The following is a 26175-nucleotide window of genomic DNA, read 5'->3' as shown; positions in this document are numbered from 1 at the left end:
GTCATGTCAAACAAAGTCTGTGAACGTTTGTGTTTTTTTCTCAGGTCGCAAGGCAAACTCACACACTTCATACGTCTGCTTGCATTTCCCGTCCAGCCATCTTAAAGGTCGACTATGATCAAAAGTGATGTTCTAATGAACAGTGGAAACAAAAATAAAAACAACAACCAGGCTTCGCTGCACATCTTAAATTAAGTCTTCAGTGAATAGGCTAACTAAACATGACATAGCTCTCATACTGTACATGTAGCTAATGTTTGAGTCAAATAATATTCCAATATTAGTATATATGACTGAACAGAATCAATTTGGTCTAACAAAGTAAACAAAACAAAGTGTATCTCAGTCTTAAGCATTTTTTTTGAAACCTTGATTTCAGAAAGTTAATCTGACTTAGATTTTGCATGATCTCACAGCCACGGCGTTAAAAGAAAAGCCGGAACCAGCCTCACCTCTCAACCGAGAGCTCGTTTTCCTCCGAGGACCCTACCTCCGCCCCCTTACCCCCCCAACTCCAGTGCCCTCATCAAACAGAGCTGCCCACGTAAAGCACAGTGACAGACTCTAATAAAACGCCACCCTTTCCCCTCCGTTTTTTTGATACACCCTACCTTTTCCTTTTCTTTTCCTCCATCTTTGAGACCTCCCCTCAATCATCCCACTCCTACGTGAGGCGAGAACGCTGGATGGGAAAAGAAAAGGATGTTGGTATGCGATTATTGTCTGACATCCACAGCTCAGGGACACGCTATTGTATTGGATGTGTCCTACTGTTCAACAACACGTGTACAGTATTCACAGTACAGTATAATATAATATATATAGAGTATATACATACAGAGATATAGCGTGAAAGAAAGGCTTTGGTAATAGATCAGTTCTTTTCTCACAATTCCTCTTTTCCACTCACCCTCAGGTGACACAGGAGTGCAGGCCTGTGAAGGACGTTATTTTATTTAAATAAAATCCAATTAATCCAAAAATAGTACAAAATAGACCTACTACAAAAAAAATTTTTTTCACTGAATAAATTAAACTTCAAAGAAATTGAACTGCAATTAAATTTTGCGCATTGATCTGTATTTACAGTCGCGGTACGATGTTTTGGAGTCACTTTGTCACCGATGTTTTGGACACCCGGTACTGCATAGATTCATTGCAAAATGATTGTTACCTCATTTGTCATGGTAATCTAAGATTTTATACTTGTACCGACCATAACATTAAGCACACCTGTACGTAGAACATGTGAGCATGGATGATACATCCAAAGTGTGTGTGTGTCCTTCCTGCAGCAGTCAGACTACATAATGCAAACCGCTCCAAAAATCCTGTACAATAAACCGTGAATAACCATGCAATAAAACGTGCAATAAACCTTTGGCTTGATCAACATGCACGTAGCTTTAAAAAGTGTATATAACCTCTTGCTTTGTGTTACCCTGATTTAGCATTTCCGACACTCATCTGTGCTGTAAATCTGGAATTTCCTTTTATGGGATTAATAAAGGCATGTCTTATTTTATGTATGTTCCACGTTTCGGAAGCATCCGCAGGTGTACCCAATGCAGTGGCATTTTCATGATGTTGTTTTCCTGACATGCACTTCAAGGCTCTCTTCTCCCTCTTTGCCCTGCAGTGCGTCTGCGTTCTGACCGTCTGTCTCTCATCGAGGAGTGCATCGCCCACTGCTCCACCGCCTACAAGCAGTCCAACACTCTGCTGAGTCTGGCTTCTCTGCTGCGAGTGGCAGGTACTTTCACCTGAAAGAAAAAAAAAAGAGAAAACAAACCACAAGCGGTCAGAGTTAGAGTTGCATTTGATTTATCTGAACTTCCTCCGAGGCCCGCCGACAGCTAAAAGGATCACGGTGGCATTTTGTTCTCAGCGCCGCTCACCACCACAGGCAGCGGGAGATGAGAAGAGGCATAAACATATTTTTAAATAAGTAACTGCAGCTTCTGAAGGGTGCGCAGCTCTGGGGCCATGGCGGTGAATATTTCATGCAGGTATCACACCAGCGCGGCCGCCGCAGAAAGCCTGCGGGGGATGGTTTGGTTCCTGCCTCAGCTGCATGGAAAAGCTTAAGAAGAGATGTTTTACTCTGAAGAGAGGTGTGGGGGGGTTTAATTATCATACACTAATTTACAATTATATTGTGTGATTTAAGGAAAGAGCCCCATTGTGATGTTCCAAAGAGCTTCTGTGCATAAACTTTCAGTCCTTGTCCATGTCCACAGAAACATGGCCATTTTTCTTAAAACCAATATTTTCCTACGAAGTCTAGTTTTGGTCATGACTAAAAATGTTGTGCGCAAAACACAGGTTACAGGTTTATTTGGATGATGTTGAAATTTTGCGTGGCTGTAACCTCCACATGGACTAAAAATGGCGCCAAATGTGTACAGTACGATGATTTCATGTCTAAAACATGCAGGAATGGAACATCTTACATTAATCTAAAACATGCAGGAATGCAACATCTTACATGAATCTAAAACATCCAGGAATGGAACATCTTACGTGAGTGTAAAACATGCAGGAATGGAACATCTTACATGAGTCTAAAACATGCAGGAATGGAACATCTTACATGAGTCTAAAACATGCAGGAATGGAACATCTTACGTTAATCTAAAACATGCAGGAATGGAACATCTTACATGAATCTAAAACATGCAAGAATGGAACATCTTACATGTGTGTAAAACATGCAGGAATGGAACGTCTTACATGAGTCTAAACGTGCAGGAATGGAACATCTTACATGAATCTAAAACATACAGGAATGCAACATCTTACATGAATCTAAAACATCCAGGAATGGAACATCTTACGTGAGTGTAAAACATGCAGGAGTGGAACATCTTACATGAGTCTAAACATGCAGGAATGGAACATCTTACATGAGTCTAAAACATGCAGGAATGGAACATCTTACATTAATCTAAAACATGCAGGAATGGAACATCTTACATTAATCTAAAACATGCAGGAATGGAACATCTTACATGAATCTAAAACATGCAAGAATGGAACATCTTACATGTGTGTAAAACATGCAGGAATGGAACGTCTTACATGAGTCTAAACGTGCAGGAATGGAACATCTTACATGAATCTAAAACATACAGGAATGCAACATCTTACATGAATCTAAAACATCCAGGAATGGAACATCTTACGTGAGTGTAAAACATGCAGGAATGGAACATCTTACATGAGTCTAAACATGCAGGAATGGAACATCTTACATGAGTCTAAAACATGCAGGAATGGTACATCTTACATGAGTCTAAAACATGCAGGAATGGAACATCTTACACGAGTCTAAAACATGCAGGAATGGAACATCTTACATGAGTGTAAAACATGCAGGAATGGAACGTCTTACATGAGTCTAAACATGCAGGAATGTAACGTCTTACATGAGTCTAAACATGCAGGAATGGAACATCTTACATGAATCTAAAACATGCAGGAATGGAACATCTTACGTGAATCTAAAACAGGCAGGAATAGAACATCTTACATCAGTCTAAAACATGCAGGAATGGAACATCTTACATGAGTCTAAAACATGCAGGAATGGAACACCTTACATGAGTCTAAAACATGCAGGAATAGAACATCTTACATGAGTCTAAAACATGCAGGAATGGAGCATCTCAAATGAGTCTAAAACATGCAGGAATGGAACACCTTGCATGAGTCTAAAACATGCAGGAATGGAACATCTTACGTGAATCTAAAACATGCAGGAATGGAACTTCTTACGTGAATCTAAAACATGCAGGAATGGAACATCTTACATGAGTCTAAAACATGCAGGAATGGAACATCTCAAATGAGTCTAAAACATGCAGGAATGGAACATCTTACATGAGTCTAAAACATGCAGGAATGGAGCATCTCAAATGAGTCTAAAACATGCAGGAATGGAACACCTTGCATGAGTCTAAAACATGCAGGAATGGAACATCTTACGTGAATCTAAAACATGCAGGAATGGAACTTCTTACGTGAATCTAAAACATGCAGGAATGGAACATCTTACATGAGTCTAAAACATGCAGGAATGGAACATCTCAAATGAGTCTAAAACATGCAGGAATGGAACATCTTACGTGAATCTAAAACATGCAGGAATGGAACATCTTACTTGAGTCTAAAATGTGCAGGAATGGAACATCTTAATGTATTGTATTGTATTGTGAACTTCTGCAGAGCAGCTATACACCATAACATGCCAACATGGTTGGCAACCAGTCCTGGGTGTACCCACCTCTTGCTTGAAGTCAGCTGGGATAGGTTCCAGCTTACCCCTGTGACCCTTGTGAGGAAGTCCAACAACCGTACACTTCGAGTTCCTATATTTTATCGTTTTTTCGCGATTGATTTGAGGGAGTCTTCAATATTTTGCTGCATCCGATCCTCATTCGTAGCTTCTGTGTTTGTTGGCGTCGTCTTCGTTTGCCAGCGATGGACACGGGACGCGGCGTGAATGTTAACATCATAAGCAATCCCGGCCCCGCTCACATCATATGGTGAAAACGATTCCCTCGTTTAGCCAGACACTCTTTCTCAATATTTAATTCCTCCCTCGCCGAGATGAAGAGCCACTGCAATAACCTCATTTACGCCGGACGCCCATTAATATTCCGCCGCCGCCGCTAATACGCCACGACATTTCAACCTTCCGTCCGCGTGTGGAGTCAGAAAAAAGATTTATTAAGACAGATGTTAGACGTGATAAGCAGGATTATGAGATTTGCTGTTTAGAGCGTCTCGGCGGACGTGGTTGACATTTATCAAGATAAAAGAAATAGCATTTTAAAAGCAGCATTTGCGTGTTGCATCTCTCTCTTTGTTGTGTGTGTGTGTGTGTGTGTGTGTCTCAAGGGGATGATGAGGACACCCGCAAAGGGCAGGTGTTGACCCTGCTAGCGCAGCAAGCCCTGCAGTTCCTGGACTTGAAGGCTGCGTACATTCACTGTCAGGACCTCATGGCTGCAGGTATGTTCTCACCTTGGTGTCCACACACTTTTACGCGGTAAAGGTTGTGTTTACCTTTAACCACCATGGAGCATGTGCTTGTTTACCTCTCACACAGAAAATAAACTATAATGCACTTTAGAGTAGTCAGCGTGTAGCTTATATAGTAGCAGTATAGCTTAGTGAATCCACCTCACAGTGAAGACGTTGTGTCCTGGGTGTTAACACTGTTATCGAGCATGGAATTGAACAGAGCTCTCTGAACCGCAGCACTCATTCAGCACCAGATGGTAGTCAAGATGGAATTATTTGTGTTGACAGCTATTTAGACAATCACGGCTGTGTGTTGACTCATTGCCATAGCATTTCAGTATGTGGAATCAAACTATGGAATGGATTGAGTAAGGAAGTCAAACAATGCACAACGATGAGCTAATTCAAGAAACAATACAAGCAGTTGATGTTTGCTAAATACAAGGATGAAGAGTCTTGAACCAGTCATGATGTGCTATATATATCACTATATTGACACTTACTATGGTACACATTATGGCATTGGATGCTCATATCACCTCCTACTTCGGTACGTGACAAAAAAAAACTATATTAGGAAAGCAGGAAGTGAACAAATGTAACAGTTACTGATTGTAAAAATACCAGATGGAGGGGTAGGATTTAATAAGCTTTGCTTCTTCCTACTCCTTTTGGACATGTGGAACTGTGAACTGATTATGTGATGCATTCAATTGTAATCTGATGCATGTTCAAATGAAATAAAACCATTACCATTACCATTTTCAGCAGATAGTGAATGTGCCCGAAAGTACAGTAATCCCTCGATTATCCCAGTTAATTGGCTCCAAACCCAACTGGGATAAGTGAATTTCCGCAAATTAGGAGTCACAATTAATAATTAGAGTGTAGAAAACCTGTCTATGACTTTCTAAATACTGTGCGTTTTTTGCAACGACCGGTTGTGACCTTGGCTTGACTGTGTTCTGGTGCTGGGGGAGGTGAGGCGGGGTGGACAGGAAGTGACGTTCGGGGCTCAGATTTGAGTTTTACTTCAACAAAGGTTAGGGTTGTAACAGAAGCCCATGTTAGGGGTTATTGTGCCTGTTGTGACATCTTTCAAACCTGTTATTCCAGCCATCACATCTGGTGCTTGTGTGTCTCCCCCAACATTAGGATGACATTACCGACACCTTGTGACCAGTGTAGAAAACTACATGTCATCACAGCGTCTTTGACGTTACACAGCGTCTTCTGAATGCTTTCTATTTGTATTTTAGTTAATTGAGCCCTTTTTATGCTTGAAATGCTTACTTTCCATTCCTTTATTTGAATCATTGTCTTTTAGCATGTGTGCCAGCCTCTTAAACAATTCACTTCAGCAGGTCCGATTCAAGGTTGGCCGAGTTAGTGTACGTACGCTCCACTCCAGAGAGCGATTATGAGAACATAATATACGTGAGTGTGTAATTGTAGCCTTTGTGCTTCACACAATTAGCCTGAAGGGATTTAATGAGATTATGTTTTGTCTGGCTGGCCTCACTTTTTATGTTGCACCAGCACACACACACACACACACACACACACAAATAAAACAGCACTGAGGAAAAGAAATGGTACAAGTCCATTTCCGGACTTTTCGCCCACCCCTCGCTCTGCAGGTTACAGTCCAGCCTGGGATGTGTGCAGCCTGCTGGGCCAATGCGAGGGCTTCACCGACCTGGAAGCCAGACAGCAGCTGATGGCCTACGCTCTCACCCACTGTCCTCCTGACAACATCCACGCTCTGCTCGCGGCCTCCAGCGACCTCCAGACTCAGGTCACACGCCATTATCAGTCTGCTTTATGTTATTTTCTGAATTTGACATTAACTCATTCAAAGTGAGTAAAGGACTTCCAATAAAGACGTATGTTCATGTAGCCTGTGTTAGCCGGCCCAAGCTAACACCTAACTTCTGTCAATCACATTAATATAAGCACTGTTTTAGGTTCACCTGAAATAACCTTTGGGAGAACGTTTGCATGTGACTTTAGTATGCTTTTATACAATAAAACAAGATGCCATTAAAAAAAAAAAACAACCCTAATAATAAATATTAAAATTGTAACCCTCGCCTAGCACTAGCCAGAACAAGCTAACTTACGTTCACTGGAAATAATTCAAATAAACACCCAAATGTTTAGATTTTATACATGGAGAAAAATAGTTTTTAGAAGAATTGGGTAGGCTTCTGTGCAAAAACGGCCTCAAAAAACACATTTTTAGCCTAGCGAATTTAGCCTCTCCAAGCTAATCCACATGAACTGGAAAAATAACCAAAATTCCTCCATATTTTTGGTGTGATTTTACGACTAAAATGATCAAAAACATTTGATCATTGTATTTGATTCATACAGTAGGTGAGCTGCATACTTGAAAGTATTATCGTGATATTTCATTTAATTATTTAATTAATTTATCATAATTAATTATTATATTATTTAATCATAATATAATTAATGTAATTGCCACATAGTGACAAATGAGAGGATGTAACTTAATTTGCTGTTTTCTAAAGACGCCCATGTAGCTATGCTATTTATGCTATGCTATTTATGCATAGCATAAATGCATATTTATCTATGCTATTTATGCTAAGATGTTATGAATATTTCAAGAACAAAACTCCGTCGCCGCTTTGTGACTGGGGTGAAAAAGCCTGTTAGTAGTATTAACTCTTTGCTCGGCGTACCCATTTTTGCTGATGTTTTTCTGTTTTACCTTTCCAAATATTTCAACTTTCTCCTTTAATAATCTTCATAAGCTTTCTACTCGTAATATTTTGACTTTATTCCCATAATATTATATTTTCCCCCAACTCGACTTTTTCATGATATTACTACTTGAAACAGATAACTAAACTGGTGTAATTTTTTTAGTCTTGGTAAATTCCAACTTTTTCTCTTGAGAGTACAGCTTTTTGGTTGTAGATTTTGACTTTATGCTTGTAAAATGATTGCAGCACCAATGTCCTCGTAGAATAAAATCATGCGTGGATGTCCGTCCTCGTCCTTTCTGCTTGTGTGCTGCAGGTGTTGTACCAGGCGGTGAAGTACCAGATGGAGCCCGAGGTAGAAACCTGGAAAAGTGCAAAAGAATCAGACGACAGCGACTCATTAAAGGTGTTTGTTTCTATTTGTAAATGTCCTTATTCTTTCAATATCTTGTGATTTCCTTCCGCTGCCTGTGTGTCTAATTAGGTGTAAATCCAGTGATAAGGTTGCGGCGTTTGGATTATTTATACCCTTTTTTTTTCCTTTCCTCCCTTGTCAGATCTGGCAGTTTGGTGGTGTTGTGAGTGGGTGTTAATGTTTAATGACTTCCACAGAGCACCCCCCCCCCTCCCCTCCACCCCCTTAGAGCACGGATGGGCGCTCATTTTTGTTGTCATTTTGTTGTCGTCTTCATGTACCGGCACTTCACCTTTCAGTATGTAAGCCCCTCCAGACATCTCAGGAGTGTTTGTGTTTTTTTCCTAACATCTTGAGTGTCTCTATGTAAAGTATTGATGTCCCACACACGCACACACGCACACACACAAGATGATTTGGCTTGAGTTCACTGGCCCTGACCGAAATGTGACTTTTAAAAAATCAGTTTTATTGTGCATCGAGACGAGCATCCACACAAACATTTTTTGTGGTTCTTATTATGTGAATGGTGACACTGAAGCATTCATTGCACTCTATCTTTTATTTTATTTATTTTTTGATCTTATCCCAAGTCATTTTAATCAGAATTCTGTGTAATTACATTTTATTTAAGGGTATTTGATATTATTTACATCTGATGTCATTTAGTCATTTTTAGTAAAGTGATTTCATGTTATTTTATTCACAGGAAGACTGGAGCCTATCCCAGCTAACCTGTATTGAGTTTCATTTCCTTTGACTTTAGCGCCTAATTCAGTGACGCTGGATGTTTTGCTGTGTCAGTGTATATTTACCACATAAAGTCATTTTCTGGCCAATTTGAAGCAAATAAGATACATATTGCTCAATATATTACGGTATGATTTGTGCGTTTAGGTCCCGCCTCCCTCCGAGGGGACCCCTACATCGACAGCGGGGGCCCTGCTCCACAGGACGACGGCTAAAACCATGGAGGTTCTGACCACCACGGGACTGACCACCAAGGCCGTGCTGACGGCCGTCGGCGACCACCGCTGGTGGAAGCAGTCGCTCAACTACCTGCGTCCGCTGCAGGTAACGGACGCGTTGTCCTCTTGATGGCTTGTTTGCTTGCATGCTAATCAACTCACTTCACAGGCGGCGTCATCCAAGAGCAGGCGATCAAGAGACTCATCTCTTGCATAATTGATTGTCCAGCCTGTTGAATATTTCAGCATCTGCTGTGGATGCCTGGGTGGAGATTGATGGGTCTTGCCGGTGATATTTATGTGTGCTTGGGGGGGGGGGGGGGTATTCCAGGGAAGGGAGAGGTGGCCATGTTTAAAAAAATATATATTATTGATCAATTGATGTTTGATATAATTTACTGTATTTTTTGAAAACGCAAAATTCACTTTGATATTTGGTTATTGTATATATACAGTAACTCTAGTGTATCTACAGTAGTTACTATAGCATACTGTACTATATACAGTAGTTACTATGGCATACTGTATATAGTTCAATGATAAAGCCAATTATTAGTATCAGGCTCTTCTAAAGTGTCCATAGGTATTAATGTGAGTGTGAATGGTTGTTTGTCTATATGTGCCCTGTGATTGGCTGGCGACCAGTTCAGGGTGTACTGGAAAAAAAATGTCTTTATTATTACAACTCTATGCCACTAAAATGACTGCATATTTCTACAAAATGACAAGCAGATGTCCCCCAGGCCGCTCTATGGGGAATAGAACCTTTGCGTTCCTGTCCCTGCAGCAGGCGACCTGGAAGGACCAGATGGAGGCTGAGATCTCACCGAGTGGAAAAGAAGCAGATGACGGAGACTCATTAATGCTGATAATATTTGATTGGCTCCTCAGGGGAGCAGCGATGGAACCGCTGTTGAGGAGTGGCCGTGTGAAAACGCCAACCTGGAGCGCCAAGGATGTTGTTCCTTCTATCAAGATCTCTTTGAGCATGTCTATGTAGATCCGGTGAGTGGCTCTAGATCCCCAAGGTTGGTCGGGGGTGTCAAACTCTATCGCATACAATGGAAAGCTGACTTTAGGTCTGAGTCCAAATCTGTCGGCTTTAGCAACCGTGGTTGTGCAACTACTGCTATACACTATATCCCTCGTTTATTGCGCTTAATTGGTTCCAGATCCAACTGGGATGAGTGAATTTCTGTGATATAGGATTCAACATTAATAAGTGTTTACATAGTTACCTTTTTGTGACTTTATAAATACACTTTTTAGCATGATTAGAGCCTTGTAGGCATGAAACAACACCCCTATAGTCACCATTACACTCTTGATATTCATTATTTACACTGCACCGTTATTACGCTAGGGGGACTCTCGATGCTAACAAGCTAGCATGCTAACCAGTTTACGTTACATTTACATTTACCATCAGTCATTGTTTCAACAGACAAACATGACCTCAAATGACTGAAGTATCAAAAGTATCGATATTCCGATTTGAGAATCAATTTTAGAACATGAAGAGCTAACATCGGAAGTATCGATATATCACTTGTGGTAGGGTCCTGATCTGGGAGCTGCACGAGTGCTGCTGATTCGTTGAAAACCGGGAAACCCGGACTCTAATTTGTACAATGACGTTATGAGGTTGTGGCAGTCTTCTTGTTTTATTGAGTAACTGTTATGGTACACACAAAGCCCAGTGAGGTACGTTGTGGTGGTCTTTGACTTTTCTAGTTGTTTCCCCTTCCTTCTTCACCCCTGTTGTGCTTATTACCCTCCTCACCGCAGGCTAACGTCTTAAATTACAGCAAATATGCCTGAGTAGGTTCATGACTTGAGGCGTTTAATTAGCTTTTTTCCCCTTCTCTTCCCTTCCCTTGACTTCAAACCCCTAAAAAAACGGGCAGAGAATGAATTGATATTGATTTCACAAAGTCATTTTACTGCTAGAAGCAATTTAGAAGTACTCGGTGTATGTAAGGAACAAAGCGGCGCTGGTGGTACGCAAACTCATGCTAAAAACATTTAGCATATCGGTATCTCGAGTCAAATTACAGGATGGCTCGAGCGAGGAACTCATACGACGTACTAATACGAATTAGCGGTATCGCACATCAGTCATACCACGAGGAGCTGCTCGGTGAAGGGAAGTGTGCAGAAAAGGAAAGAAAAAGAGTACCTTGACCTTGAAACCCCAGTAAAGGACAGCAATGGGCTCGCCGCTCGGAGAGGCAAATCATGCGGATGGCTAAAAATAGTTGACGTGAGGGGAAACAGAGGAAGCCAATAGATCTGCTCTTGTGTCATTTTAACAGCCCTCTCCGAGAGCCTTCCTGCCGCCCCCCCTACCCCAACCTCTGACACCTATCCATCTGTCGTCCGTCAGCGGCACAGCACTCATGACTCCCCACACGCTTCTGATCAATGGTGTTGTTTTTTTTTTTGTTTTTTTTTTTAACCCAACACTTTCACTGAAGGAGGAGAGGCAGCGACTGCACAAAAATATGAGGATGCACCTCTTGGAAGCCATTTAGGACAATTGTATGCTTCAAATTGTCACCTAGTCATCTTGTGTTTCCTTTTAGAGTCAAGACGTGTATTCATCCTACAAGGATGTTCCCCCGGAAAACTTTGCGGAGGTTCTGCTGAGGACCGGCAAACTGGCCGAGGCCAAAAATGAAGGAAGAACCCCGTTTCCTGCTACGGAGGGTAAGCATGCAGAGACCGCTTTCATTTTAGGGGCCATGTTTACATCCCCTAATGTTCATAAATGGAGGGATTACTCCAGAAAAGATGATTCATTAGGATATTGGTGGGCGGGGTTTCCACTGGGGTGTTGTATAAGACAAAAATAACAAAGATTATTTAGATATTTTTAATAAATTTTTTGTCTGTTTGCTAGTTAGCAGGTTACTTCCTGGTCTCTGGCAAATGTGACTCAAATGGTCAAATTAAATTAGCGCATTTTACCCAGATTTGCACCAAATATGAGTGCTTTGGAACAAACGGTACCACACACTTTGCAGAGGGTAATGATGATGATGCCAGAAAGCAAAAAGCTAAATTAATGTAAAAAAAAAAAAAAAAAAAAGTGGCCTTGAAGAAGAGTTCTGCATGTCTTGCGAAAAATGGTACAAATGACACAATACGTGTGCGCAGGCCTGACCCAATGCACCCGTGACCCAGCTTCATTGTTTATGAATCCGCACGTCGCAGCGCATCCCAATGCACCACTAAATAACCATGCCTCACCGCAGAGATACGAGATCAAAACAACCAGGCCACACTTGCTGATGGATGGCAGCTGGGGGTCAGAATCAGCATCACTTATGCTTTAAAAAAAAAAAAAAAAAAAGCTAAGAAAGTACATATATTGATTTATTTTTTCCATCTTGAAGTGAGATAAGACGGAGGTAATTAATGGCAGCATGGGTGGAAAGTTGCTGTGACAGACACGCATTAACACACTCACTCAGACAGCGTGGTGACCAGCACATAATCACTTGCTTTCACACGCGGCTGCAGAGGTGAAATGCTAATATGTCACTTGTCTCACAGCCCTGCTAACATTTTGGCTGACTAACACACCCGAACACATAGAACTGGAGCATCTGTCGGAGCCTTTCTTGCCCTACAGGGCACAGGTTTCCAAAGTGTGGCCCCTCGGTGGCTTTTTTATTGGCCCGCAGCACATTCTAAGAATATGATTTAACAAGAAAACAAACAAAAGAATTATAGTAATTATGGGAATAAAGTAAAAATAATAAGAATTTTACTACTTACTACCAGAAAAAAAAATTTAAGCTAATTTTGTTTAGCTTAGGCAAGCATCAGGCAGAAGTGGTTGGAGACCCTGATTCCGGGCAAGAGAAAAATAGGCTGAAAAAAAAGGCGCTTCACTTGGGACTGTTTTGTGAACATGGGCGAATATGAAGCTGGACTATTCACCAAACTGTTACTGAAGTCCGACGCCTTTTCAACATTACTTGTGTGCAGCTTCCACTCGTGTGGAAGAGTCAGAAGCGCATGTAACAATTTATAAGTGTCCTAACTGTGTTTATTTTGTATAAGTAATTAGACAAAAGGGGTTTGGCAGCTGTTCAGAAGTCCTGAGGAGCGCTTGGGAGTGATCGGCAGGAGGAGGATCGGGGGTGGAGAAATTTCCACATACCGTTTAGGTGGAAGGCAGGAAATCCATGCAAATGTAATTCACTGCCAGATGAGGTGCAGAGTTTGGAAGATCTAGAAAGCTTTCTGGGTGGGTTGTCATGTGTAGGTGCTCTATAGGAGTCCACAACCCAATAAAAAGGCCCCAAAAATAGGTCTGGTGGACCTACTAGCAGGCGTGATGTGGCCTGCAGGCCACAGTTTGCCCACTCCTGACAAAGCTTGCCACTTGGTAGCGCCGCTGTGCACATTAGCTAAATCCCATATTCAGAAATCTGATATGGAATGTGGAATGTATTGCATGCATTCCTAGTTTGTCCTCTTGAAATAACATATTTGGGTCGTGTATATTTGTATAAATATGTACGTAGTTGAAAGTGCTAACCTTGGAAAAAATGTGTCTTTAACATGACATCACCTTATCACTGTTTTTCCTTCTTTTGTTTTTGCACAGGCAGAAGTAATGTATGCTTTAAAGTCAGGGTTATCTATTGACTGTGTGTGTGTGTGTGTGTGTGTGTTTATCCCTCTGGTAATTCCTGTCCCGATGGTATCAGTTGCTTTAGAGAGGCGTGTAATCAGCTCATTCAGAGGTGTATCTCATTGAAAGCCGGCGGCCAGTGGGAGGAAGAGGAGGAGGAGGAAAACGAGGAGGAGGAGTACGGTCGCTACGCTCAACAGAGCTGTTGATAAAAAAAAGATAAAAAGGGGCGCATGGCTCCGCCTTTTGCTTACACACAAAAAATCCTCCTCTCTGTAGCAACCGGTGTGCGGCCATGCTTGACTTTTTCCCCCTTTAGTCTCACACTTTTACAGCCTCTTTTTTTCTCCAGGGCCCCAAACGCCCAAACGGGACTCCCTCTCGCCGTTTAACTGAACTGAAAGTCATTGAAGGGAATGACTCAGTTGCTGTGTCAAAGTCAATATCGTGTGATTTAAGGGGTGCCCGCAGCTCCATATCCCATCAGTCCGAGAAACAACAGAGGTGCGTTTACCGCCACAATCCTAAATACGAGATACAGAATTATTCTTTTTCGTACTTAGTGGGGCTTAAACTCAAAAACCACAAGCCGAGGTGTCTTATTTCCATGATTCTCAGTTAGTTAGTTTCTGCGGGATTAGGCAAAACAGGCAACCGATTTCTCCGGGACCCTATAAAGCTGTGCTGCACGGGCCTAGTTCCAATCCATGAAATTGTGGTGCTCACATCTTGCCGTTACAGTCTGGGGAACACCCATCCATCCATCCACCTTCTATGCCACTTATCCTTACTAGGGGTGCCGGGATGCTGGAGCCTATCCCAGCTGACTTTGGTAAGGGTACACTCTGGACTGGTGGCCAGCCAATCACAGGGCTCACATAGACATGATATCACCTTATCATACCTATGGACAATGGAGAACATGCAAACTCCACACACAGATGTCCAAGCAGAGAATCGAACCCCAGATCTCCTTTCTATATAGCCTCCATGCGAACCACTCATCCACCTTTCGGCCCCACGGGGGAAAAATGGGGGAAAAAATGTGTGTGGTTCTTATCCCTACCATCCGTAAGTCAGAATTTTTTTCCTCTGGTCCTGTTTGGAATGCAGCCTATCATGCCAGCATGTTTATATTTTGTATTCATGAGCAGAAAAGTGGCTGCCATTAATCTGTCACATCTCCACAGTTGTTTATATAAAGTGGACGCAAGGACAAAAAGTGTTATCATTTGTAGAAAAACACCCCCTCACCTTTTTTTTTTGCTAACTATTCTGGGAATTTGTTGTGCTTCCAATCATACCAGGACGCAGTGTTGTGGGACTGCATGCATATTTTCTTGACGCTATTACTCATTTTTCTAGCCACTGTTCAATATGAATGTTGACTTGTCTTATTATCTGTTATGTCAAGATAAAAAGTTGACTTTTAGTAAAGACTTTTGGATTTTTTTAATGCTTTTGATATTACCCATTTCCATAACTGATATCATACGATGCAGCTCTGTCTTCCCTGCTGAGCTGTCAAGCTTCTTGCTGTGTGCTAGCGACGTCATCTCGACATCATTACGCCAGCAACGTCATCCCGACGTCCGACATCATTGGGCATTCCTACTCTTTCCCCCTCCGTTATCACATCACATATTTGAACTACGATTAAAGGTATTTTATATTCAAGACAATAGAAACTGGTAAATATGCAATATATTCAATATTATACATGCAATATCTTTTTATTATTTTTATTTTATTCGCTTTTCTTTTTACTTGTATTTGTAGTCTTTGGTTGCATTGTTGCTTACATTGTACAAATTCAATAAACATTTTTTAATGATTTTATTTTTACTTTTTTTAGATTTTTTTTAGCTTTACTTTTTTCATTTTTATTATAAAGTTTTTATTTTGTACTGTATACCATGCCCAGAGGAAGTTTACGTTCACTTTTTAAAAATTGTTGTTTGCTTTATTTTTCTTCAACTTTACTTCAATTTTTATCTTAAAATAATTATTTATTAATTGGCGACTCCAAATTGTCTATAGGTATGAATGAGAGTGTGAATGGTTGTTTGTCTATTTGTGCCCTGTGATTGGCTGGCCACCAGTCCAGGGTGTATCCAGCCTTGTGATTATCAGCGGTAGAAAATGAATGAATAATTATTTATTATTATTTGGATAGCATGCCGAGAGGAAGGTTACTCTCACTTTTCTTTTTATGATCTCACCTTTTTTCTCACAAATGATTGCGGAAGCTTGTTAGGTAGCTAATTAGCTCCCTTTTTATTATTTGCGTATAAAACACAAATGACTGAACCAGGAATGCTGTTGTTTATGTTCCCTGTGCAGCGTCATTAGCACGTGAACAGAAGCCTCAGAAAGGGCCGTCTTTCAACTAGGAAGCAGCCTGCCAACTAATAAGCAATAGGATGACTGGTCAAACAATCGTAACAACGCCATTGCACGACTTTGACTTGTCTTTGTAAAAGATAAAATGCTCGTCCTGAAATCTCTTTTTGGTCTGTGTTGTGTCCGCCACTGTCGGTGTTCAATATTTCTCCCCTGGACGCCACATTGGCTTTCATTTCCTTCATTTGTGCATTCACTTTGTCCCTTGGCCTTAACTTCTTTTCAGATCAAAAACACTTTTTCAGCCTTTTCTTTTGTGTCACCTCTTTTTCCTTCCCTGTGTGATTACCACCCACAGCTGTGACTTTACTTCCTACTCCAATAGGCAGTGTTTCTTTTCCTCCATATTGCTTTGTCTGCAGTGCGAGTCAAGGCCAGTGTGTGTTCTGCTAATTTCACCACCCTCGATAAGAGTGTTCTACAACTGGCAGGTATTATTTCATTGAAAATTATACATCCAAACCACATGGACAGGCTGAAATAAAATTTGGAGCATGCTGCGAACGACATGATATCGGCCGTAAGAATGCAATGAATACAACAAGGACAAAGTTCTCACAGCGGCAGAATGTTGGAACTAATTGCACGCGGTGATGTCAGCGCTCGAGGACATGCTCTCCTCTCTCCATTTTGCCGCTCTTTGTTGCATTTGTTCCTGTCGCTACAAGTTTACTACATTTGTTTTCCTCAGGTGTTTGGATGGGGAAAAAAACAGCAGGTTTACCATTTGAGTGTTCCGATAGGAAATATCAGAGAAGTAAACAAGGTGGAGTTAACATACTCTTCATAAGCAATATTGTATTGTTAATAGCTCATATTGTTGTTGCCGCTGGACTACCCAGCATGCCTTGCGGGCATTTGGACATAATATTTGTTTAGCTTTTGGTTGTTGTTCATCACCCACGTCGTAGTAGTAGTGGATGTATGTGTTAATTTGCTGTGGACGTGGTGTTTTCATTTTGTTGCACCTTGAGTAAATGTTTTTCATGGCATAACATAGTGGGGGGCGGGGTTCTCCTCCGATTCTTTGTGGAAGTGGTACATTTTTGGCTTCTTACTTTGTCCTTCCTTCCTTCTTCCTTTCAGACTCTTTTTTTTTAAAGTTTAGAAGAAATGAATTAGAGGCTAACTAGGTAGCTCAGATGTTGCTACCCTGTAGAGAGCGCAACTCTTATGCGCAGGCTACGGGATGTAAAGAAAGAATAATAGGAGCGTAAAGGAAAATATAGGGGTGTTAGTTCATGTCTACAGGGCTCTAATCATGGCTACATACCGTATTTAAAAGGTCAGGTTGTTCTATGCTCTTCTAAATATGAAAATATTGAATTTATTAAAATGGAATCATCCTTGGTGGAAATTCACTCATCACAGTGGGGCCTTGAACTGTAATGAGCAATGGGTAGAATTATTGTTACTTTCGCCATGTTGTACTCAGCAGCCTGGACATTGACGCTGTATAGCTCTTCCTACGTCCTGTTCTATGGTTGTCATCACCTTTTAGTGCCATCAGTGGTACCCTTTAGTGATGGCATCTTACACACACACAGAAAAGCCAAATAAAAAGCAGTTTATTGTTCACAGTAGTGTTTTCGGATTAAAAAAAGACCTTTGTTTGCTCCCTGACAACCACACTTAACTGAATGATCAAAAGCTGCTTATTAAGCAAGCTGAATATTGGTGCTAAACTCCAAATAGTACGACTTTCCACTGGGTTCTCCTGTGTATTTGAAGCGCTGACACCACTCGGAGGCTTCAGAGCCCCTGGCGGTGTTGACGTTGTGGTTTAATGGCGGTCCTCGATGCTGTTTGACATTGAAGACACACTTAGACAACTTAGAAAACCTCCAATCACAGCCATTTAATCCTGGGCTTTGAATGGCTTGGTGAATTTGTCGTTCTGGGGAACTTTAAAGTGCACTTTAGATATCTAGAGTGCACTTATTAGCAGTGGGCTTTTTAATCTCTGAATACATGAATAGTCTGGCAAAAAGATGGACACAATCCCACAAGTCAAGGAGGAGGTTTTTTTTTTCTTTTCTTTAATGACACTTCTTGACTTTGCTTTTTACTCTGTCAAGTGTTGCCCTCTGACTGGATCTGTCATCTCCATGCAGCAAGCAAGTTTCTTGAAAAGCGTCGCCCAAAAGTACTCTAGTGCAGTTTGTGGAAGCTGTCAAGTTAATCTGGAGTCAATCCAGATTGTTTGACAGGAAATGATCAACTAAACATTTCATATTACATGTTTATATGCTTAAATCTCTGTCAATGCGTATCCTCTTTGGCCATAACTGGCTATGTCTGAAGATAGAAAATCAAGCCAGATTGAATACAGATTGAATGCAGGTTTAATATAAAACCCACATTAATGTACGATAAAATGTAGTTTGGGTTTTGGGCCAAAATCTAAATCTGGTTTAATCCTAATCTGATTCAGAATCGGGGAAAAAAAGGTTGCTGCCTTGTTTTAGCATTGAAATAGTTTTTATGTATCTTTTGTGGATCTGAGTTGAACAAAATACATGCACGAGTGTTTTCTTCCAATGCGTATGGTATTATGGTAGGAATTTAGCAATGTGGTTTTCAGTGTAACCCCCCACCCAAATTCACATATGTAATCCTAATGAATGTGTTTAGATGCATAAATCTCAGTCCAATCCACTTGAAACATCATGTGATTTCTATTGCAAGGCCTGAAGCTCTAACCTCAAGCCCAAAGGTTCAATCTGGATCATATCCAGTTTGTGTTATATTCATTTGTTCATTTTCCATAGCACCTGTCCTCATTAGAATCAGGGGATGTTCATCCATTGTAAAACGAGTATTTGTATTTTCTTTTCTCTCTCATTTGCAGTTTTACTGCAGCTGGCCAACGATGCCTTTCCACGGGACATGATGTTGGCGCTGTCCTACTTACTGGCCCTGCCTCAGGTTGGTGAACACGTCCCATGCTCCAACACAAACTGGATGTAGATTGGAATTTCAATTTCTAGCGCACAGCCAAGCACAAACAAAAGACGCTAACCACTGTGTAGCAAGTGCAAAACAAAGTTAGCCCCCGTAAAGCTAGTGCAAAAAGAAGTTTAAAGCTGTAGAGCAAGTACAAAGAGAAGAAAAACCACTGTAGAGCAAAGATTGGCATCTCAATGGATGCTAAACACGCTTAGCTGTCAGAGCCGTGAATCTCTTCACACTGAGACGACCGCGCGTTCTTCCTTGAGTACGATTGTGGACATTGTCACATTTCAAGTCAATATTCCCCTCACAAGAAAGATACAATGTCTTTCTGTAGCGTATCGGCATTCAACTGTCAATGTGATAAACATGACAACCTCGCATCGCTCATTCGTTGGCTCGACCTTATCTCGACACGGGTTTTGTCGCTGATAGCGTCGTGACACTCGAAGGCCGCGTCGCTCCGACGAAATGATGCAGTGATCAGCATCTAACACAGAAACAAAACCACAGGCTGTCACTGGCAAAGTGTTTTCATTACTAATGCTGACAGGATGAGTGGCGTACAAGTCCGGACGAAAAGTATTGGGACACACAACAAAGACACAATCATCCAAATGCGGAAGTATGAACATATAGACGTATACTGTATATCTACATGTGTAAATAATCATATCCAGTTTTGACACAATTTGCTGTTTTTATGGTCTGAATTGCAAGATTTAATCTGGATCTGATCCATGTTTAATTTCAAATCCAAATACATGTATTTAACTGTTTGTGTGTTTTGGTCAGAAAAGTTAAATTAGATTGAATCCAGATTTGATCTGTATTGAGTTTTGTGCGTTACTTTGTTCAAACATTATCTGCTACAACTATGCAAAATTGGAAGATGGAAAATTGTTACGGGAAACCACTTTTAAACGAGATCCAATCCTGATTGCGAATTTGAAAGTAGTTTCAAATCACATAAGATCCCATTTATTTTGTGTATCAAATTTGATACACAGAACATGGTGGATTGGTAGATGCAATATCAAACCCACTTTCATCTGGTTTCAATCCAGATTGTGTTACGGCAGCAATTCAATGTGAAATCTTTTTTGAACAAAATTGGGCAAATATTCAGGATAAGAAGATGGAAGGTCAATTGTAATCACTGTTGGTCCGTTGGACTGTTACTTCAAAAAAGTAATTAGTTATAGTTACGAGTTACTTCTAAAAAAAAAAGTAACTGAGTTACTCCACTAATACAGTAACTTGTTACCAGTAAAAGTAACTAAGATTAAGAGATATGCCTTTATTCATCCCTCAGTGGGGAAATTGGATGAGATTTGGAAGTTACCTTGTTTGAATACAAAATTGACTCCACATCCAAAGGTTGGAAATAATAACTTGAAACCAGCTGTAATCTTGATCTGATCCAGATTGTGCATTTGAAAGTAATTTGTCATCACGTAAAATCTCTGTTAACACATATAGATGCTTACATCTTATTTGCTTGAAATAAAATGGGTTAAATACATGGCAGATGGGAACCAATTTTGGTTTCAATCCTGATCGTATTATGGCAGCAATTTAACATAAATTGCGCAATCTTTGTCAAATATGATTTGAACCACATTTTTATTTGAAATAGGTATAAATTCAGGGTAAAACATTGTCAGGTCGGAGTACTTTTAATCCAGATTAACAGGAGTCTTTCGTGTACATCATGTAAAGATGTTTAAATCCCCTTCAGATATTATTATCCATTTGAACAACAGAAACTGTAACTTCAAACCACTTTTGATCTGAATGTGATCCAGATTAGATTGGCTACAATTGAACATGTACATACTCAAATGATGTATTTAGAAGCTTAAATTTAATTTTAGCAGCGCTTGAGAGATGGAAAACGTACATTTTAAGCCAATTTGAATCCAGATTTGATGCTGATTCCAAATGGAAATGTTTCAATGACAAGCCACAATTGTAATTATATGGCGGCGACTGACTCACAGCTCTCATTCCAACCAGGAAACAAAGCCAACGGCACTCCACATTAATTAGCAAGCACTTTGGCGACGGAGGCAAGGAAAAAAGTCAGTTTAACCACAGTTTGGTCTGCTTGGCCATGCAGGTCCTGGACGCCAACAAGTGCTTTGACAAGCAGTGCCACTCGGCCCTTTCCCTCCAGCTGGCGGCATACTACTACTCCCTGCAGATCTACAGCCGCTTGATGCCCTGCTTAAAGGACAAGAAGCACACCCTCTACCAGGTCAGTGAATGCATCACTTCTCTTTTCACGGTGTTTGTGTGTGGGCTGCTGATGAAGCGAGCGAGAAAGAGAGTGAGTTTGCATGAATAGGCCTTGATTAGGAATTAGAAAGCGTGTCGTTTACTTTTTCCCTCAAAGCACCACATTTTGCAGGCGATAAGTAGCGGCTAGCAGGAAGCAGTCTGGTTTGTTGGAACATAAATGAGCGTGTCGCTTTGTGTCACTTTGTAGCACTCTGGTGGAAATGGGTCACCTATGGAGCCAGCCACTATTATGTAGAGCTTAAATGCTGCCATTGAGTCACATGGTACTCTCGCAGTGAGTGGATAACATATGTTTGACATGTCCACATCATGGAATAAACAGATTGCATGGCATTATGTTCCTTTTCATAAGGGGAAGGAAGGTAATGATAGACGGCGTGATTGGCGTGTGACCTTTACCTGGAGTGGAGTGGAGGTGTTGGGCTCTCGTGGGTTTAAGATCAGGTGTGAGCAGGGAGGCCAAATTTTCAAATGAAAGGAACGTAGGATGTCGGAAAAGAGGCCAGTCGAAGTGGCTCCCGTATGATCTGGTTGTAGTGCCACTGGTGGCACTGTAAAACATAATAAAAATGATAAAAAACACCCAATTTAATGTGCAACAACCTATTAAATATGCATATTTGCTGTGTTTATACAGGGTGTGAAGCTGTCATTTTAATCTGGATTTGATTTAGATTAGGGCTGCACGGTGGTCGAGCGTGCAGACCTCACAGCTAGGATGGTTCAATTCCACCCTCGGCCATCTCTGTGTGGAGTTTGCAAAACATTTTTACATCTAAATATGCTTTTGATAAACAAATGCAAAGAAAATACAGTTGTCCATTGCTATGTGGCAGTTCGAACCTCGATAAATGATGGCCGCTTTGTGGTTGACGATGCTTTATAATTGGTCAAAGACACATGCTTTCCTCTCATTCTGTGTGGAAGTGGTACATTTTTGGCTTCATTGTCTTTCTTCCCTAAACTGCACGGCGGTCGAGTGGTTAACGCGCAGACCGGGGTTCAATTCCACCCTCGGCCATCTCTGTGTGGAGTTTGCGTGTTCTCCCCGTGCATGCGTGGGTTTTCTCCGGGTAATCCGGTTTCCTCCCACATTCCAAAAACATGCTAGGTTAATTGGCCACTCCAAATTGTCCATAGGTATGAATGTGAGTGTGAATGGTTGTTTGTCTATATGTACCCTGTGATTGGCTGGCGACCAGTCCAGGGTGTACCACGCCTCTCGCCCAAAGACAGCTGGGATAGGCTCCAGCACACCCGCGACCCTCGTGAGGAAAAAGCAGTAGAAAATGAATGAATGAATGATTTATATTGAATGGTTGTTTGTCTATATGTGTCCTGTGATTGGCTGGCGACCGGTCCAGGGTGCACGCCGTCTCTCCGCCTAAAAATGGATCTTATCCTGATTTGAAAGTACTCTGTCATCACTCCTCTAAACTCTGCCAGTACTCTGATTTGACTGGAATGTTCTAATGCAGGCAGATTTGGAAGTTGTCATGTTAAATCCCGTTTGGAATAAATGTCAATGTATCTTTAATTGTGTTTATCTCCCGGCGGTGTCGTCATTCACTGATTTCGGAGGTTCCAATTTAAACCAGTCTTATGTTGATGTTTGTTTTGACTGTCTTCTACAAGAGTGACTCATTGTTGTCGCTTGATTTGGAGTCCTTCATCTCTGCTCGATGATGTTGGATGCTGGAAGAAAGGCCTTTAAATCCTTTCTATTCACCCGCCATCGGAGCGTAGACGTTTTGTTGTTTCCCTTCTGTCACTTAAGTTTAATGAATTGCTTTCTGCGTGTACGTCCCTCCGTCCCCTCTTGTCTTTTTTATTATTTGTAGTCCGAAAGTACATCCCTCCCCATAGGCCCGTTGTGCTCCTGTCACATCTTAGGCCTTCTCTCCGCTCCCAACAATATTATCTTGTCTATGCATGCTTGTTACATTTTTTTCCCCGTACATGCATTCTCCTCCCTCCTCGCCTCCTCTTATCTCTTTAAAGCTCTAGCGTCTGTGATATTTAATTTTAGATATGTGTGACAGGTTGCACACATGTGTTCCTGCAGATGCAGTCTGGGCTTGGAAATGAATATATATTATTGTTATATATGCCCTGTTTTGGTGTGTTTGTGTGTGTGTGTGTGTGTGTCTGAGAGTGCTTCCCACTCCACTTGAAGAGCAGTAACACTCTTTCAATTCTCTTGTCGCTATCGCATAATTTCATACCCGCAACAGCAATAAGACACCAAACACTCCAGGCACTGAAGTCATTTAGTTGCAAATAGCACCAGACGTCTCTGAGGGCTGACTTGAGGTGTTTGATTTGGTTGCTTTTCTTTTTTGTTTTTTAAAAAAAAGTCTCAAAATCAACAGCATGTTTTCACACCACACACTAGATAGTCACCTTGTAAACCGACGCAGAGCAAAATTCAGATATGGATGGAACATTTCAAACTTGACTCATTCGCGATCAAAGACGTATTTATACATTGTTTTAACCCGAATGCACAAATAATTAGGCAAAATGATGCAACTACACAATAGAGGAGCTCATGTTTGGTGCAGTATTAAGCCGTAGAAACGGCCACAAGGTGGCAGGAGTGCATTTTATGCGAGCATCATTCATTTGTAATGAATCCCCGCACAGGAAGTCCATAAGCACGGAGTCGTGTAGCATGCACGAGGTTCCGCATTGAAGAGAAAATTTCAACGTACAACTATTGTGCTATTTTAGTCGTTACCATGTTTATGTACAATATTCCGTATGACTTGAAAGATCAGTCAAAATATAAATAAAAACGAAATAGCACATCACATAAAAAAATAATTACACTAATATTGTATGTACGTACAACATAAAGTAACTAGCCATGATTATTTTTGACTTTTCTATACATTTCTTTTATTGGATATTGTTAAATTGTGCGTGTATCCCGTTTAAAAATGTGCTGTTGTAACCTGAATTAATCTTTCTTTAAGATCTATCCATTCCTATTTTTGCCTTCCCAATACGAAAGAGCCCATGATGACATATCATGCCGTGTCGTGTTAAGCTATCTACTACATACTCACATCTGCGTGCGTCTGTAGCATCCTGTCGCACACTTTTAGCTTGCACGGCCCTTTGGCTCCTACTTCCCATCCCATCGTGACTCTCAGGCATGACGACAACACACACACACACACACGATGGCTGCTTTTCCATTCCTCCTTTGAGGCATAATGAGCCGATATCCACTTTGCTCTCACTGCAACTTTTCAATATGTCGACTTAATCGCTCACTTTGCCGTGATTGCTCCGCCGGTGGCGCTAACACAGAATATCCCGTCTTTAGGTGAGTGCATTCGGTCTGCTGAGTCGCGTTCGTCCCTGATTGTGTGCGAGCGCAATGTGGCGCGTAAAGACATTTCTTTCCTTTTTCTCACTCAAGCATTTATCTTTCTCTCGCCACTATTGATCACGCAGACTAATGGCGCGAGCACGCGGGACCGGCGTTACGCGCATAAATCACTAGCGCACACAATTGGCAGAGCAAAGAATCGCTTGAAAGGATATCATGCAGATAAACTGCCAGCGTTTAGCGTGTGATTGCATACCACAAATCACACAGACTTTTTTAAACATCTCATACCCAAGTGGAACAATTGGCAGAGGCTATTTATGACTTCAATATCAAAATATCGACGACGTATTGTCAGCAGTTTCGATACATCATTGGTACGCTTTTATACTTCATATACTCTGTTAATATTAGATCACTATTTGGCAAGTGCAAACTACTGCCATACTTTTCTACTTCATACAGTCTGTTAATGTTATGTCACTATTTGGCAAGTTCAAACTACCGCCATGCTTTATATGTGCTGTTCATGCAGGGTCACTAATTGGCGAGTCCAAACAACTGTTTTTGTCATATACTTTGCATATACTGTTAATGTGGGCTCACTTTTTGGCAAGGCCAAACTACTGCCTTGTTACTTTACATCATCATATAGTTTGTTAATGTTCGGTCAGTATTTGGCAAGGTCAAACGACTGCCTCATTACTCATATAGTTAATATAGTCTGTTAATGTCGGGTCACTATTTGGCAAGTTCATACTACTACCATCCTGATGTACTAGCTGTTAATATGGCGCACCATTTGGCAAGGCCAAACTACTGCCTGATTACTTTACACCATCATATAGTTTCTTAATGTTGGGTCATTATTTGGCAAGTTCAAACTACTGCCTCAGTACTCTCATACTTAATATAGTCTGTTAATGTCAGGTCACTATTTGGCAAGTTCATACTACTACCATCCTAATGTACTTGCTGTTAATATCACTGTTTACCTGCCATATTAATATACTTTATATACTGCGTTTATGTGGGCTCACTATTTGGTAAGGCCAAACTACTACTTCATTACATTAATACTTGATATACGGTAGTCTGTTTATGTTGGGTCACTATTTGGCAAGTTCATACTACTACCATCCTGATGTACCGGCTGTTCATATGGGATCACTATTTGGCGAGAATAATGACTGCCATAGTAATATACTTTATATGCCGTTTATATTTTACCATTTGGCAAGGCCAAACGACTGCCTTATTACTTTACATCATCATATAGTTTGTTCATGTTGGGTCAGTATTTGGCCAGTTCAAACTACTGCTTCATTACTCATATACTGAATATAGTCTGTTAATGTCGGGGCACTATTTGGCAAATTCAT

General features: G+C 41.0%; 1 protein-coding gene across 1 annotated transcript in view; it reads left to right on the top strand.

The window, feature by feature from the left end:
* The window catches only part of nbas (NBAS subunit of NRZ tethering complex), a 109991-nt gene that overhangs the window by 47627 nt on the left and 36189 nt on the right, over nucleotides 1-26175 (top strand). Inside the window, exons 33-41 of the mRNA XM_058056689.2 lie at nucleotides 1640-1753; nucleotides 4903-5016; nucleotides 6669-6826; nucleotides 8080-8169; nucleotides 9076-9252; nucleotides 10038-10151; nucleotides 11732-11855; nucleotides 19049-19125; nucleotides 21272-21409. Coding sequence (XP_057912672.2) covers nucleotides 1640-1753; nucleotides 4903-5016; nucleotides 6669-6826; nucleotides 8080-8169; nucleotides 9076-9252; nucleotides 10038-10151; nucleotides 11732-11855; nucleotides 19049-19125; nucleotides 21272-21409 — 1106 coding nt within the window. The remainder of the gene's footprint in view (nucleotides 1-1639; nucleotides 1754-4902; nucleotides 5017-6668; nucleotides 6827-8079; nucleotides 8170-9075; nucleotides 9253-10037; nucleotides 10152-11731; nucleotides 11856-19048; nucleotides 19126-21271; nucleotides 21410-26175) is intronic.

The sequence above is a fragment of the Doryrhamphus excisus genome, linkage group LG19, assembly GCF_037039965.1.
Source record: "Doryrhamphus excisus strain RoL-2023G ecotype Guam linkage group LG19, RoL_Dexc_Guam_v1.1, whole genome shotgun sequence".
In the NCBI taxonomy this organism is placed as follows: domain Eukaryota; kingdom Metazoa; phylum Chordata; class Actinopteri; order Syngnathiformes; family Syngnathidae; genus Doryrhamphus; species Doryrhamphus excisus.
This window is presented reverse-complemented; position numbering and strand designations above follow the sequence as displayed.